The sequence below is a fragment of the Notothenia rossii genome (assembly GCF_949606895.1).
Source record: "Notothenia rossii genome assembly, chromosome: 8".
NCBI classification, from domain to species: domain Eukaryota; kingdom Metazoa; phylum Chordata; class Actinopteri; order Perciformes; family Nototheniidae; genus Notothenia; species Notothenia rossii.
This window is the reverse complement of record NC_136906.1, coordinates 53,681,979-53,700,189: the sequence shown is the minus strand read 5'-3', so window position 1 is coordinate 53,700,189 and position 18,211 is coordinate 53,681,979. Positions and strand designations below refer to the sequence as shown.

The 18,211-nt window shown below is 40.2% G+C and overlaps 1 protein-coding gene across 1 annotated transcript in view; it reads right to left on the bottom strand.

Moving 5' to 3' along the window:
• The window catches only part of cd2ap (CD2-associated protein), a 123,901-nt gene extending 110,219 nt beyond the window's left edge, over nucleotides 1-13,682 (bottom strand). Inside the window, exon 1 of the mRNA XM_079643084.1 lies at nucleotides 13,252-13,682. Coding sequence (XP_079499210.1) covers nucleotides 13,252-13,255 — 4 coding nt within the window. The 5' untranslated portion in view covers nucleotides 13,256-13,682. The remainder of the gene's footprint in view (nucleotides 1-13,251) is intronic.
• Between the last annotated feature and the right edge of the window lie 4,529 nt (nucleotides 13,683-18,211).

Here is an 18,211-nt window from a genome sequence, read left to right as displayed (position 1 = left end):
CACACGTTTAATCCATGTTGGTGTACTACAACTACAAAAAGCATCGGTTTGTTTTCTCATCGAGAAATGCAGACCGGCTCAAACAAACGATTTTTAAATCATCTTCCTCACGATCATTTAATGTATCATATGTTCGCCGAATTGACATGAAAGCACTAATAAATGTAGTTTAATTTACTTGAGTTTACAACTACAAAAATAATCGATTTGTTTTTATATCACATCCGACGGGAGGAAATTCAGCAGCTCTCACTACCGATTTTTAATCCTAATTTAATCATCATCTTCACCATGATCATTTATGTTCGCCGAATTGACATGAAAGCACTGACAAATATGAATATACTGTAGTCAACTTCATTAAAACGTTATTAACGTGCCTGAACTCAGTAATTCACAATTTCTACGCATGACAACACACTTTGTACGTGTTTGGTTCTCTCGCCGCACAGTGAAGCGAACATGGTAAAAAAACTGTAAATTAAATTTAAACATTTTAAATGTGTCCGTCCAAAGAATATTTTGTACTTATAGTGAAATGTTACCCCGCGTTAACCAATCATCACTCCTCTCTGGTCACTTTCACTTTTCCATGGTACTGTGAGAGAACATCACTGTATTCGCCTGTAAGTTACATCCGCAGGGAGATTTGGTTCAGTTGGATCACATAATGTAACTCAGTAACGCACCCATTTAAATCACAGTAACTATAACAGCGTTACTGAATGGGAATAGGTAACTAGTAACATTATTAGTTACCGCAAAAGGTAGTTGCGTTACAGCAACGCGTTAGTCCCAACACTGGTCGATACCAATAATATTGAAATTCCACCAGGGTTAAAAAAAAAAAACTAAACAACAATAAATCCCATGTATTTCAACCTCAACTCTTAAAATAGTGTTTTTTCAAGGAAAGTTAAACTGGTTATAATTCCCTCTTTATATAATACATTTATTGTGGTGAATACAAAGTGTTTTCAAACTCCTGTCTTGTGTTGCAAGTTTCTGGCCAAAAAACAAAATGTTACAAGATTGCAGTTGAACAAATCATTTTAACATTATTATTTACCTTTGCCGTCACGTCATTTTTATTCAACAGAGCTTGAATGCACTCTTATGCAACTCTATGAAACTTCCTGAACTTCCCAACCAATAAAGAATAACTAGCTTTCATTCGGATACATTTAAGATTTGTTGTTCTGACAATTGGGACACATTGATACTGAGTTTACACATTTGCATCATCCCCAGGATGACAAGGGGCCAAATGTCTCAAGCTCTGACAGTACCTACAGTTCCTACAGTATCTGCAGGACTGTAGATAAAGAAGTACCACCACACTTTCAGAATAATGACTAGGTACCGAAAGTATCTGTTTACATGACTTCCCCCGTCCATTACATTGGATTTTTGAAATCTCTAGAAGAGCTAGTTAATGTTTGCCATTAGCAGCTGTCGTAGCACAGCATTCTAGCTGATATAACATAGTAATACAACAACAGAATTATAGATATCAATTGGCTGTGTATCGGCGGATATTTCACAGAGAATCTGAAATCTGTACTCTGTTGCACCTTTATTGTCAAGTTGCAGAAGGATAAACATGTGCCAGCTGAGAAATACTGCCTCTGAAAGGCTTCAGATATGATCAAAAAACATTTCCACTGACGCGAAGAAGTGAGAAGTGAAATGTGCAGGTTGATCTCAGTCCGCAATCAACATTTACGTCACATGAAAGTGGTCTGGGTAAAAAAAGTATTGTTTTAACTAGTTTAAACTCTAATGGTCACATGTCCAGTTGTCAGAAATGTTTCCCACAAACTGGCTGATACTGAATGACTGCAATGAGTGGTGTGTGTTGGCCTGTGTTATACCAGCAGTGAAGCAGTGGACAAAGTGTTCTTGGTTTGTTCCTCAAGATTCAAAGGCTTTAATGTCATATGAATCCCGAGCTCCACTAACAATGCAACATAGTTATATAAGACCTAAAACAGAGGAAATGCTTTTCTAAACGCATTAAACACAGCCAAAAACAGTCTATGTGCAGGTGGTGTGTGTGTGTGTGTGTGTGTGTGTGTGTGTGTGTGTGTGTGTGTGTGTGTGTGTGTGTGTGTGTGTGTGTGTGTGTGTGTGTGTGTGTGTGTGTGTGTGTGTGTGTGTGTGTATGTGTGTGTGTGTGTGTGTGTGTGGCAAACTTCCTGCTGGTTCGCTGCATTCAGGCAGCAGAAGGGGGATTCCTGACTAAATATTTGATTGACTAATGAAGGGAAAAACTGAGAAACTAAATTTCATGAGCACTACAAGCAAGGAAAGGTCTGCTAATAAAATACCCGGGACGAACACTTGAATAGTCCTGATTTGAATCACTAGGTCCTAAAAGTTGTAAATTGCCATAAAAAGCTGAAATATGTTCTTATTATAATAAGAGTTATTTTCCATCTACATTCATTTGACTGAGCCAAGAGTGGCCTTCTATGGAGCTAATTTGAGGCGGGGCTTAAGGAACACACCATAGCGAATGCTCCATGTGCCCAATGGATGCCGAAGATCGCCGGAGGATCCAGGAATTTGTATTCTCGAGAAACAGGCAATTTTGGCGTTATGCGGCTGCACATGATAAACTCTCAAAGGACCACGCCTCCAACACTATATTAAAGTTCTCTTTATCGATCTTTGGTTGTGTCGTTTTAATTCAATGTTATTGTTGAAAGTAGTTGCGAGTTGAAAGAAATGAAAATACTGGGCGAAACGCTGATCCTGCTTTTTATTTAGATTATCAAAATCAAAGCTTATTACTTTTGATTGATTTGAATATAGAATAAAAAGTGACACCCCTCCAATTGAATAAAAAAAATGTGTTAAAAGGCCCACAGCTTTCATTGCTAGAGCAGGAAGCTGGCTTGCATGCATCTCTCCGTAGCTACATTAGAGTAAATGTATCAGTGTGGATATGGGTCAGAAGGACTGCTAGACAGTACATGAGTACAGTATGATGCAGACACACTATGACTGGTGTCAAATATTTAGTACAGTCAGAAGAAGTTACTGATGTGAAATTACAAAATCATATTCCTCTTTAATTCCATTCAAATCTGAGCGTATTGTTGAACGTGAGAAGATTTACAGCTTGAAATCACAACAACATCATAAGGCCAAGCAACAGCCACAACATCGCCGCATGAGTTGTTCTGCTGTCCTGCCGTTAATGCAGAAATAGGTCAAGAAGCTAAGAGGCAAAAGTCTGTCAAATAAAGAGATGAGAAAATAACCTAAGAATGAGGTGCTGGAGGGTGCTTGAGCCTTCTGGCAACAGTGTCCAGAGTTTATTGACATCTTGAAAATATGTTGCATTACATTTTCTAACGTTATTCAAGACGTGTACGAAGAAAGAATAATGTGCATACAGTGGGGCAAAAATGTATTTAGTCAGCCACCAATTGTGCAAGTTCTCCCACTTAAAAAGATGAGAGACCTGTAATTGTCATCTTAGGTATACCTCAACTATGAGAGACAAAATGAGAAGAAAAAAAAAAATCCAGAAAATCACATTGTCTGATTTTTAAAGAATTTATTTGCAAATTATGGTGGAAAATAAGTATTTGGTCACCTACAAACAAACAAGATTTCTGGCTCTCACAGACCTGTAACTTCTTCTTTAAGAGCCTCCTCTGTCCTCCACTTGTTAACTGTAATAATGGCACCTATTTGAACTCGTTATCAGTATAAAAGACACCTGTCCACAACCTCAAGCAGTCACACTCCAAACTCCGCTATGGCCAAGACCAAAGAGCTGTCAAAGGACACCAGAAACAAAATGGTAGACCTGCACCAGGCTGGGAAGACTGTGCAATAGGTAAGCAGCTTGGTCTGAAGAAATCAACTGTGGGAGCAATTACTAGAAAATGGAAGACATACAAGACCACTGATAGTCTCCCTCGATCTGGGACTCCACGCAAGATCTCACCCCGTGGGGTCAAAATGATCACAAGAACGGTGAGCAAATATCCCAGAACCACACGGGGGGACCTAGTCAATGACCTGCAGAGAGCTGGGACTAGGGCTGGGCGATATGGTCTCTAAATGATATCGCGATATTTACTGACTATATCGCGATGTGCGATATATATCGCGATATTCTGAAATGTCCTCTAAAGAAAAATAATAATTTTATTTAGCCCCTTTATGTTTACAGTCACTCCAGTATGATGATTCTAGTAGTCCCTGCAACATATGTCTGCATTAAAAAAAATCGACTAATAATGAAGAAAATTAACACATTTGTTGCAATAGTAATTTATGCACTAACTACATTACTACCTGTACTACAACATGTGAATCATCAGTTCTTCCTCATTTTCCTCAATTGTTCATATTTGGTTTATTAGAATAATGATATTGTGGTCATTGTTCAAAAATGTCTGCTATTATTATGAGTAGTATTATTATTATTAGTATAATGCGCTTTCTGTCTTCCTGTCATTATCAGGAATTAGACATGTAATGGCTATGTATTAGATTAGATTAGAACCTTCATTCTCCTAAACTACTGGGACATTTCCCTATAGCCAATACCTTTTATATTTTCTACTCTTCACTTACTTGTCAGCATAGTTCGGCATTGATGTACAGAGCCGACAGAAGACCTTGTTTATATTGGCATCATATTGAGAGGTGCAGTGACGCGTCCTAAAACCAGGAAGTAAGCTGCTGGTTCCCTCGACAAAAAAAGCAATGGGATTTCTCCATAGGGTTTTGGAAAATAGCTGGAAATAAGGTCTGTGGAAAACAAACTTGTTTGATAAATGCACGTTTTGTTCAGCCGGATAATATCCACATGTCTACCCTACTTTTATAATTTTCGAATCATAAATCTAATCGATAGATTATAAAGGGGTTTTAGGACGCGTCGCTGCACCACTAGAAAACAACTCCATCGATCAAGCTGGCTGAAACTTTCTCTCCCTCTTCTTCTCATGCTACCTGTCACTCTCCTTGAACTCCTCCGGTGACTTTCTTTTATTTGAAGATAGTTTTTTGCCCGGCGCTCACGGGCAAACGGGAGCCTGCTCGCGCTGGCTCCGCAGCAAACTGAGCCAGCGCGAGCAGGCTCCCGTTTGCCTTTCAACCAACAACGACAACCGCCTCACGAAACGCTATGTTGTAGCGTTAATAAACGAAACAATTTAACAACATTGCTTGTCAAAGTACCTATACCACAGGACAATTTTATTTTTTTTAAGCAATATTTTTAGTGGCCCGAGCGGGCAAGTGGAAAGTACGTTATGCTGGCCCGGGGTGTCTAAATAGTGCTTCCGAGCCAGCGGGCCATTTATAATGTCGAGCCCTGCTCTCTGTCACTGTGCATGTGTGTAATGTTTGTGTGCAAGTTAGACGGGGCCTGCGTGTGTGCCTGCGTGTGTGACTGTGTCTATGAGGGAGAAAGGAAAGCTAATTTTGGCCGCGGCGGGAAATTGATTTGACAACATAATACTCGATGTTCACGATGTGGTCATTTACGACATCGCATGGAGTGCAATCCACGATGTATCGTGTAAACTCGATATATCGCCCAGCCCTAGCTGGGACCAAAGTAACAAAGGCTACCATCAGTAACACACTCGCCGCCAGGGACTCAAATCCTGCAGTGCCAGACGTGTCCCCCTGCTTAAGCCAGTACATGTCCAGGCCCGTCTGAAGTTTGCTAGAGAGCATTTAGATGATCCAGAAGAGGATTGGGAGAATGTCATATGGTCAGATGAAACCAAAATATAACTTTTTGTGTGTTTGGAGGAGAAAGAATGCTGAGTTGCATCCAAAGAACACCATACCTACTGTGAAACATGGGGGTGGAAAAATCCTGCTTTGGGGCTTTTTTTCTGCAAAGGGACCAGGACGACTGATCCGTGTAAAGGAAAGAATTAATGGGGCCAATGTATCGTGAGATTTTGAGTGACAAGGGCATTGAAGATGAAATTTGGCTGGGTCTTTCAGCATGACAATGATCCCAAACACACCGCCCGGGCAACGAAGGAGTGGCTTCGTAAGAAGCATTTCAAGGTCCTGGAGTTGCCTAGCCAGTCTCCAGATCTTAACCCCATAGAAAATCTTTGGAGGGAGTTGAAAGTCCGTGTTGCCCAGCGAAAGCCCCAAAACATCCCTGCTCTAGAGGAGATCTGCATGGAGGAATGGGCCAAAATACCAGCAACAGTGTGTGAAAACCTTGTGAAGACTTACATAAAACGTTTGACCTCTGTCATTGCCAACAAAGGGTATATAACAAAGTATTGAGATGAACTTTTGTTATTGACCAAATACTTATTTTCCACCATAATTTGCAAATCAATTCTTTAAAAATCAGACAATGTGATTTTCTGGATTTTTTTTTTCTCATTTTGTCTCTCATAGTTGAGGTATACCTAGGATGAAAATTACAGGCCTCTCTCATCTTTTTACGTGGGAGAACTTGCACAATTAGTGGCTGACTAAATACTTTTTTGCCCCACTTTACATCAAATAAACATGACACAATCTAAAGCTCTGGATAATACCTGACCTTAGTTCAAGGTCGGATGTTTGATTCTGGATTTATTCTGAGCAGTTAATAAGTACTCAAAGCTTTACTTGTACATCAGGCATGATATTCAGCAACGTTGAAATTTGATGTGGTAAAATAATTGGCTCTTTCTTTAACCAGTAGATTTGAGCACTGAGCAAAGTATTTGGGAATTCAGCAGCCACTTCTTCTTTTATGTAGTATATGCTGCTATTGGCCTAAGATTCGCTCCTTTTTTAACCCATGTTCCTCTCATTGTGTTTATGTATAAGTATTACTATATATTAAAGCAATTTCCTTGTTGTTTGTGTAAACCTACATGGCAGTAAACCTTATAGCCATAACACTGGGCTTCCCTGCATGATAGCAATAAAGAAAAGTGATTGGCTCTTACAATGCACAGGGAGAATTTATTTTTCACATTGACCTTTAGAGCGACCCAAACCACACTGCCAAGAAACTACCTGTTGGATTATTTGGCACTGTCAACAGGTTTATGGAGCACCAGGAAAAAAGGGAAACGAAAATTAACCTTCTCTGATGTGGACCAGTGTAAAAGGAGTACTGAGAGATAATGGTAGAAAGAAGGAGTGAAAGAGAAAAGAGCAGTACACCCTAGGAAACCTGCTAACTCCTTTAACAGCGGACTGACACCTAGGCCCTGGGGAGTGGCGCCTGAGGATTCCTGACATATTTGCCTGCAGCTGGGTGAAAGGGGAGGGATCAGAGGAGACACAACACAGTACCATGGGTCTGAAACATGCTCAGTCTGTCTTTACATTCAACTTTTCAGAAACTCTATTCTCAACTAGCGTTTCACTGTGTCCTAAAATGATTGGAAAATGTTTGGATCCCTGCCATTAAACACGGAACAACAACAAACGTTAAGATGTGTTCTTCAGGCACCCAGTGTTTCTCTGTTATGCATGCTGCAAATACAAGTGCTCTTGCAGATGGTCACAGCTTGCTGACTTAGCAGACAGAAGATAATATACCAGCGGCTTGGGGTTAGGAGTTGTGTCTATACTTATAATGTATTCCCTTCCAAGAGGCAAATAAAAAAAAATTGCTTACATCACTGCTCAAACTAATCCAGTATGACATGAAGAAAGAGAAGTGTGAACATGTAAATAGCTTATTTTAATGAAGTGTTTCTCCTGTCCTGGTAGGATATTAATTAACAAGATTATACTTCTAAAACTGTATGGCTTTTATTCACACGCTCTACTGCCTTAGAATGATTTTAATTGTTTTTTAAAAAGGGTATCATTTTTTAAATATGTCACAAGAAGCAATAGTTGTTGGCAAAATTCTGAAAATGTTAAGGTTCTTGTTTTCAAAGTCACAGGAACCAAAGATGCTGCCTGTGACTTCCTGAGACATTTCAAAGAAAATAAGTTGAAATGTTGTTCTGCTTATTGGTTGCTAAATCAAACAAGCCTGGCCGTGCTGCCTGGACCAGCTGTTTGCTGTCACCGCATCCACCACTCTTTCAATTTCCCTCAACGAAACAATCGCCCAGCAAACACTTGACTTTTTGTTATTATTTATTGACCAAACCCACTATGCCGTGTCAAGAGAACACTTTTCCCTTTCAATGCTATACTGTAAACACCAAAAATCACCATTGAAATTGGAAACTAGTTAACGTAAGATGTTATCTGCCGTTATCGGAGGTGATATTGATTGGCAGCTGGGTATGTAAAGATTTTTTGGGTAAAGATGTTTATTTGACAAAGATAAAGTACAACATTATAGGGAAGGTCAAACTTAATCTTTAACAAAGTAATGTATAATTATAACATGGATAACTTTTAAGTTATTTTTAAAAAGGAGCGCATGTTGAATTATATTGAATTTATTGATTTTAAATGTTTTTACTTTGGTAAAGAGATTTGGTATTTTGGCCCAAATACGGTACCTTGTGCAGCAGCTGGATTCAGGAGAATCACCAGATCCCCAAAGAATGCCGCTGTATCAATGGACACATTTCTACTTATCCTAATATTATTTTGGTCAATAATTTATATCAGGATTATGAAAAACAATTATCCATTTACTTTGAAAACATCCATTTATTGAAAAATATGTTTTTAACAGTTGATTACCCTGAACTTTAAGTATAATTCAAAATCGATTACGTTGTTTTCGTAATCGTTACAAGCCAAAATCGAGATTAAAATACGATTAATTAATACAGCCCTACTCTTCAGCATACCTCAATCATGCCCACTCTTGTTTTGAGTTTAGTTCTTCTTATCAGTTACATTTGATCTTTCTTTCCCCTCCCCAAAGTGTTGATTACCAAACGGTAATTTAAAATAAAAGTGAGTCAGTGGACATATTTGAAAGTCTATAAAGTGAAGTTTTGGAGTCTCTGAAGTGTAGGAATTAAACTGAGCTTGCACAGCAAATGTACTTCCTGTCTAAGTGCCGGGTCAGGGTTCAGCAGAAGGAAAGGAACTTCCAGGTTATTGTTTTCCTCTACCAACACAATGCTTCCAGGTAAAGAGTTTGAACAATATGGCTCTTGTATAAGCCAGTGACAGACAGGAGGATGTAACGGGGGATGGAGAGGTGGGGGAGAGGAAGGAAGAAAGAAAAAGAAAGGGGGGGATACTCAAGGCCACGCAAGCAATTTGATTGCCAGGCAGCCAGTGTGTCAGTGTGCTCTCTTTGCTTTTCCCACTCAATCATTAAAGAGGAAACTCATAACTGCATTCCTTCCCACTGATCTGAGAGCTAGCTGATACGAAGGGCAACGTGTTACCAAGAGGAATCAAACGAGGGAAAGGACAGAGAGCTGTTGCTATTCTCAATGGCACTAACTCCTCTTGTTAACTTGTATTGACCTATCCGCAGCACAGGCCGTGAGGATAGCCTCTGAACATGTCACCAACGCCCTCACACATTACACACCAGGGAGCTACGTCTGGGCAACATTATTAAACCTTTCCTCTCTCACATAAAACCCAACCAATAGTTCTATGAGCAAACAAAAGGCATGTGCAAACTAACAAGAAGTCTGAGACGAGACGTAAATTAAGTGGTGAGGTGATGACATTTTTTAACAGGAAGTTTAGCATTTCAAGAGCTACTTCAAAAAAAAAGAGGGAGATGTTCTATTGGATATCAGAGTATTGGAGAATAGAATAAATAATATTCACATGCATTTCCACATAGAAGCTGTCCAAACAGCGAACAGTCCTTTATCCTGAGGTCTAGCACTCTGTTCCGTATGGAGGGAACGCACAAAATGCCCCAGATCATAAAAGATCAGAAATAATACAGTTGAAAACAATTAGTAAATTAAAACAAGTCAATCTTTTAGGAAATTAGTTGGCAACTATTGTGATAATTAAAGTAATTTCCCAAGCCAAACTGCTAAACAAGGATTAGTGCCAGCTTTCTCATTTCAGGATGTTCTGCTTTCACATATCCTCCATTACAATAATTGTGATATATTTGACTCAGACAAAACAAGATATATGATATCACATTTGGCTCCAGAAATGTGTTTTACATGTTTTATAGACCAATATAAAAAGTATTAAAACGATACCTGCAGCCATAGCATGTTTAGGGGGAGTGAGAGTGTTTGGACTTCCACATTGTATCAAATTTAAGATGCAAAGGTGGCTGGTGTAGAGGTTAAAATCTGCCTGACATGTCCTCTCATTTGGAGTTTGGCATTCCCTGAAGCAGTTTCGTTTCTGATTAATTGTGACAAATGCATCACATAAGGCTGTAGTAACATGCAGGATTCAGTTCATCATCAAATAGAGACTTCCCACAGCACATATGTGAGGTCAGTAATCAAGGTGCGTTGTTTTAACCTCACTAAAGGTTGGTAATAGTTCCTTATCTTATTAGTCAGTGTCTTATCGTTTTCTGTTGCGTGTGCATGCAAAATATGTCTTAACCACATTATTAGGTTACTGTTGTTATAAATGAATTAACTGTTAATTACCCGATTAACAGAACTAGGTAAACTGACCTTCATCAGTAAAGGGGAAACAACACAAACCACATACCAGTAAATATTGGTTGAGGCCAGTGAGGTTAATATTCAATCAGACATTCTGGCACATGTCCAGTCTTTGTTTCTGAAGTTCTTAGAATCCTGTAGGGAAGTGGCCTATGGAAAAAGAACAGTAACTGGGGCATTGTAGCCTCTGGGTTAAATAACTTGTCTATCTAATCACAATAGCCGCAGTTCATTTCTCGCTGGGGACCTCTGTTGCATATCATCCTTGCTCTCTTTCTCCTCTCATTCACTTTTTGCTCTGTAATATCCACTATGAAAATATAAGGAAAAGAAAATGCAAAATAAACAATACAAGACTGTAGGGCTGTCCCGAATACTATTTTTCGGGCTCCGGATATTCGGTAGTAATCAGCAGCGAATATCCGAGTAATGAAATTGAAACCCGAATAGTATATTCGGATATTTGGGTACAGCCCTACAAGACTGGTGAATGGAGTACAGACCAGACAAAGCACCAATATTTCCAACAACCTAATGCTATGAAACAAAAGTCCCGATTGCTGATACATTTGTATCTTTCAACCACCAGTAGCAGGATGCATGATGTTTGCATGAAGCTAAGTATACAGCTAGCAAAATGAGGAGCTCACAAACCCACACACAGCTCAGACATGTTCTAACAGAACTGAGATATGTTCACCAATGAGCGACCTCAGGAGAGGCATACCTAAGAACAATACAAAGAATGACAAGTGAAACTAGCTTCCTATAAATAGACAGTGGTAAAGTAGCCTGTTGTGGTTGATTTGCATATGGAGTGATTGTCGAATATTATAATGGGAGGTCAGTTTTACTTCTAAACAATATCATTCTTTATAACACTTTTTTCTGTAATAACATTTCAGTATGTTTTTGTATACTATATGTTTTTGCTAATTCAGTTTCATATGTCTCTAATTACAAAGTAAGCAACAGCAACTTGGTTTTTAGCATGTCAAAAACACCCTCTTCATTTACACATCTGAAGGCTAAGCAAGGCTGGGCTTATAACCTGTTTAACTACATAGTACAGCTCTTTTACAAGTCTTACTGCAAACAACCACAGAAACCACAGAGAGCACATCCGAGAAGATGCATGAGGCTGGTTTCATGATACAGTAGACGTGTGCAATACACTGACAGTCTGTGGCTTCTGATCTGCTTTCATTGCCTCGTGTTTTACATTTGTTTCATGTCCTGTCTGTTTTTTATGTATTTATGCTATGTTTTTATACATAGGTTGATATACAGCACTTTGTTCAACTCTGCTGTTTTTAAATGTGCTATAGAAATCAAATGGATTGGACATAGATCAGAGTGCTTTCTCTACATGTAGTCATCACAACCACTCTCTGTGACCAGGTTATTTTTAAACATGTGCAACACAGATAGAAACCATCTTTGACTGTTACTACAAGGTGTTCAAGTTTGGTAGTGAAATGCCCTGATTACATGATGTTAGCATAAGAAACGGAATCCTTCATCTTAAGAAGCAGGTACATTTAATACCCTATTGAAGATAGGGTCATGAGTCCACCCCAAAAAAAGTTCCTGAGTCCATTTTGTTCCAATGTAAAGTGGATATAAACTAAGCATAACATCCATTTGACTTTGGGGAGTTAGAATAAGCAGTGGTGATAAAAGTACTACATTTGTATACTTAAGTAAAGTAGCAATAATACATTTGAAAAAAAGAATTGAAGTCAAAAAGGTAAACTGATTTATTATGCGTAATAGCCCATTTCAGTATCACATATATTAAACATGGGGATTTTGATTATTGATGCATTAGTGTGCCACATATGTTAAAAAGATGGAGCTAATTGTATTTCCTTTGTATGCTGCTGTTGAATATGTTAAACTATAATGATGTCAATGTTTATTTATTTGTTAATTTATATTTTTCGTATAAGCTAATCATTGAAATGTGCAAGGTAACTATAATTGACGGATACATGTAGTGGAGTAGAAGTGTAAAGTAGCATAAAAGCAAATACTCAGGTAAAACAAATCATACTTAAGTACAGTACTTAAATAAATTGACCTTATTACATTCCACCACTGACAGTAAGACTGTCACCGTCAGAAAGGAATGCAAGTCAGCACACAGTGTGGTCACATTATACACACTTCAATTTACATATTTCTTAAATCAGACCCACGCAAATGTCAAAGATGAAGTTAACACACACTAAAGTTATCAGAAGAAGCTAACTTGCCATATGGAGTTTCCTGTCTGTGGAGTTCTGTCGACGCCTAATGCTTCTGCAATGAGCTCTAACTTTGTAAAACAGAGCATAAACTTTCACATGAATAACCTAGAAACTTCAAGCAACTTATATTACAGTAGTTTTGGGGCATATGGTCGTTTGACATAGAGTATGTAGACATTTTAAATGAGGTAGCTCATCTTAACATTAGCTAAACCTGCACTAAAAATCCAAGGATGGAGGTGGCGTTATCCAGTTATCCAGGCAGCTAGCTGGCTAGGCTAACAAGCTAGCAAACTGCTTGCACACTTTATACCCTTCCCGGCAAACACTGATAGCATGGTTTATGTCACTGACATTTGGTTAAATGACTAACGAGTGTTCGACTTGCTGTGTAAGTCAAGTCGAGTCAAGAAGTAGGAGTTAAACACAACACAAGCGCCACATCATGGAAAACTCACCCATTCCTCCTCTCGCACCGCCTCGCTATCAAACGTTAGGAATGCCTTATCCAGCAGCAGCAGCCTCACTGCTAGCAAGCTAACAAGCCAGGTAGATGTAATCAACAAAAGTGTCGATTCACTGCCGAAAAAGAAGTAGAGTTAGCCGTATATCCATTAGTCCTTGACCCAGCAGCAGCAGCGTCCCCGCTTCCCTCCTGGTGGTGCTTCAAGATTATTGTCAGGAAGTTAACCCAGGAGTCTCCACCTTTGGGGTTGTTGCTGCCCGCTGCCCGCTGCCTGCCACCAAAATACAAAATAGAAGGAAACTTCGCGGTGATTCAGGCGGTTAAGTCGCGCGAGAGGAATGTTTGACGGAATGTTAATCCCCCTTTTTGTATTGGCTCATTCAGCAAGCAAAGTAGATACTGTAGTTCACGTGTGCGCGCCCGTGCGTGTGCGTGAGCGACTTAATTCACTCACTTCAGCTCCTCCCAACTATTATGACATTATGGTTGTTTTTTACTGAACCACTAGTCATTAGGGTTTCACAAATGTTATGGGAATGGGAAACAAGTCCACCCATAAACACATTACAATACAAATACTGCTACCACTCATATGAAATTATGATGTCTATATCCACAAGTCTTTATCTTATATAAATGCATGTTGACAACAGAGTTCTTCTGTTCAAATGAGTTGTCACAGCTTGAGGACAATGTACGTCTTCTTAAATCATTAACATCCAATAGGGGAAATTCACATTAGAGCAGCCCAAGCAGAGAGGTAAGAAAACAGCTACATCAGAATCAGAATCAGAATTCCTTTGTTTGTCCTGCAACGAAGACATTTACATATTCATTCATTTATTTATTTTTTGTTTTGTTTTTCTGTCAGGCCATCTATTTATGGCCTCAGAACAGTCCCATAATACACACATGCACACAGAATGATTCACACTTGTATTTCATGATCCGCAAAAGGATGCACACTTGTATTTCCGGATCCAAACTTGTGTTTTTCAATGCACACACAAATATGTTCCGTTTCATATACATGTAAATAAAATCCAAATACAGAAAAAAGTTTTAAATGTGTATTTTTGATCCACACATATTTGTTTTCCGTTTAAAACCTCTGAACCTGCAAACCCAAACCGCTTTCTGTGCATGGATCGCTGTGCATTCGTGTGTGGGTTTTTTGAGACTCCCCTGACGGTCAGCCCAGTCATAGAGATATAAGATATTTCTCTCTAGGGCTCTGGGTCAGCCGATTCGTACTTGTAATTTTTTCTATCTATAGCCAATCAGATGTCTCCTCAATTCTAAGCCAATAACATGAGCGCGCCCCCACGAGGGGTAGATTTATTGCATTCATGACGTGGCGCTTCATGTACACATTTTGCGCAGTCCGGAGCTGACAGGTCCATGGAGCCTGCCTGCCAGCTGCTTTATTTATGTGAAGAGTTATTGTGAGTGTGGAGGGAGCAGCTACAGGTTAGCTTAGCCTAATCGATCAGTGCACTACGAAGCCAGTGCTAGACAGTGAACTGTCAACGGGGGGGAGCCCCGCCGGTCATTATCTGCTGATATTCACTCTAAATAGTTTGATCGGTCTCTATAAAGGCCGATCAGGAGAGCTGGATCTGATCGATATGGACATAAACGCGAGTGAAGTGTAACCGGACGCGAGAGAGAGATCAGATCAGCTGCTGAGTCTGACGGAGACCCGCAGCTCTGCATGATCACCTGATGCTCCGCCATGTTTAGCGAGCTGACCGGACTGCGCAAAATGCGGATATGAAGGCCCATTCCCAAACCGCCCCCTACACCCTACCCCTCCGTTTGCGCGTTCACGCGGAGGGTCCGCCATATTGAGGGCTGTTCCAAAGCAACGAGTGTGGAGCGATGTGGAGGGGGAGTGGGCTATCAAGCCCTCAAACAGCGAGGCCGTTTCTCAATCACGAGGAAACTGGCTTCCAAGCCAATATTTCAAGGATACTACGTCATCGAGTGCCGCCGAAGGACTGTTCCCATCTCCAGCATACTTGGAATTCCACCGAGGCCACGTCCTTGGTTTGAGGGTAATTTCGAGGCTGCACATGGGTAGACTTCGCGTCCTTCAAATCCCCACAATGCTTTGTGGCGTAGAACATGTGTTGGTAAATATGTTACTTTGTTGCATTTGTTATCACCAAAAATGTGTTCCGTGAAAGTAAAGCAAGTTCATAATTAGGTAGACATTGTGAGGTATTTATTTTCGGTACAGTTTTTGTTGAAACCGTTAGAGAGAGTGGCACACTTGTTAGCCTGTTCCATTCTACTTTGTTTTCCGAAGCTGTGGCTTGGAAGTATACTTGCTTCGTTTCTGAAGGAAGTGACTTGGAAGTATGCGACTACCAAGCCAGTATCCTCGCGATTGAGAAACGGCCAGAGTCTGCAGCGGTGCTGACTTGAGACCGGTCTCTACCTGACCGGAGTCACGCTGTGTGTGTCCGTCAGGAAACACGCTGTTTACATGTAGTTCCAGCAAACATCCACTGATAAATTGCGATGTTAACAAACTCATGATAACCTCATATGTTTTTAACTTAGGATCATACCTGTGTTTAGTACAAAAAAAGGTAAATGTGTGCATTTTATTATAAAGTTGTGTATATTTACAGACCGTTGCAAAAACTAAGAAGCTTATAAACATCAGGTTTAAAACTAAAAGAGCTTTGAAACACAATGAAAGATTTTTGGAGTTTTAGTTGAGTTATTCATTTAAACTTTTTGTTGTCTAGATGCTGATGTGAAACCGTTGTTACATACAGTTACAGCATTTCCTGTTTCTGCCGGGGAGAGGGGAGACCGTCCCAAAGCTTGCTGCTGTATTTACGAGAAGGGTCTAGCTGTGGCCGTGGACAGTACAGTACACAACACTACACGACACGCCCACCTGACACAACACTACGGTGGCTGAGAAGGGTCTAGCTGCGGCCGCGGACGAGAAGCCCCTCACTGCAGTGCGCAGTACCTCAATGAGCTTGATGTGGGCGGGAGCTCAACGTGGGCGGAGCTTCACAGATGACGCGTTGCATCCTGTTTCCCGGGTAGCAGTTATCTTCCCTCCCTTCAATCTAACCTTTCTCTTCCCCCCATCCTAACCCTAACCACTCCCTACCTTTTTACCGAATCCTAATCTTCCTTCCTCCCTCCCAAACCTAAACCCCAAAACCTCTCCTCCTGTCGTGTAGTGTCGTCAATTCGCTTTTAACGGTAGTGCCTCTCAGCCACCGTAGTGTCGTGTCAGGTGGGCGTGTCGTGTAGTGTCATGTAGTGTCCGCGGCCGCAGCTAGACCATATTGGTATTTACTCCCTCCATCTGACAGGAGCTGCGAGTGTGGCTACAGACGGAGTTCACTCCGTCACGGAGGGGTAGGGTCGAGGGAGTAGTTTGGGATTGGGCCGAAAGTGTCATGAACGCAAGAAATCATACCCTCGTGGGGGCGCGCTCATGCGATTGGATTAGACTGGAGGAGACATCTGATTGGCTATAGATGAGAGAAATTACAAGTACGAATCGGCTAACCGTCAGGGGAATCTCAAAAAAGCCACACACGAATGCACAGCGATTCATGCGCAGAAAGCGGTTTGTGTTTGCAGGTTCAGGGGATTTAAACGGAAAACAAATATGTGTGGATCAAAAATACATATGTAAAACTTTTTTCTGTGTTTGGATATTATTTACATGTATATGAAATGGAACACATTTGTGTGTGCATTGAAAAACACAAGTGTGGATCCGGAAATACAAGTGTGAATCCTTTTGCGGATCATGAAATACAAGTGTGAATCCTTCTGTGTGCATGTGTGTATTATGAAACTGAATTCTGAGCCCATATCTATTTGGCCCATCCCAAGTGAGATATCTAGGCAGCAACATTTTTTAATTATATAAAAAAAGGCTGTATCCCAAATTGGGGGGGGGGGGGGAGATTATCTTGGTAAATCGCTTTTTCTTTCTTTTCCCGAGCTTTTTTATCAGATTACAATCAATTGTGCAAATATTTGTGCAAAAATAATTCCAGTATTGCACCACCAGCAGCCGTTACGTGTGAACTTGATATATGTATTAGAAACGGGGGGTTACGTATTGCAACCATAGATTTGCAACCAAGCGGCAAACTCTGCGGAAGAGCCGGGACGCCAGTACGGAAGTGCCACACACTGCAGTTCATATATTGGCCGATAGGGACTGACTGCAGAAAGGAGCAATTTCCATAGACCCCCATGTTAAAATGCCCAACTTTACAGCAGAAAAAATGTTTCTACTCCTGGCTGCAATAAATATTATTATGAATATAGTTAGATTCCACCTTCATGATTATGGATCTGTGAGTTAATTGTTTTCTAACACGACCCTTTTATTTATATTAGCATTATGTCTTAAAGTGTTTGCATAAATGAGGGCGTGGTCACATTGAGTGACGGCTCTGTCAAGTGACTGCTGCTGTTCGCTTCTTGTCTCTCTGCTAGCAACTCCGTGATGCTATAGGGACTCTGGCTGCTCAGCTCATCCAGGGAACGCAACTTGACCCCAGCCGTGTTTGTTTGTTCTTCATGCTTATATATCGGACTATAGTGAAATTTGAGTACTTATTTATGTGTTAATGATTTTAATCAGCTACGTAATGAATGTTAAGGCTTGGGTTAGTGTGTAAGCGAGTGGTAGCTACATCGGTGCTAACGATGCTAATCGTAGCCTCCAAGTTAAAATCATTGACTGTAACTGTATATATAAACTTTAAGGTTAAAACGAAATAGACAAGTGTTAAGCGTTAAGTGGGATTATACTGTAGAACAAACGGCTTCTGTTTGAGGCTGATAAAATAAGGTCATCCTTGTAACTTAGAGAGATATTTTATTATGTCGGTAGGAACTGTATGCATCGCTAAGGTTAATTAAAATAGGCTATGCTCAAGTATGTAGACAAG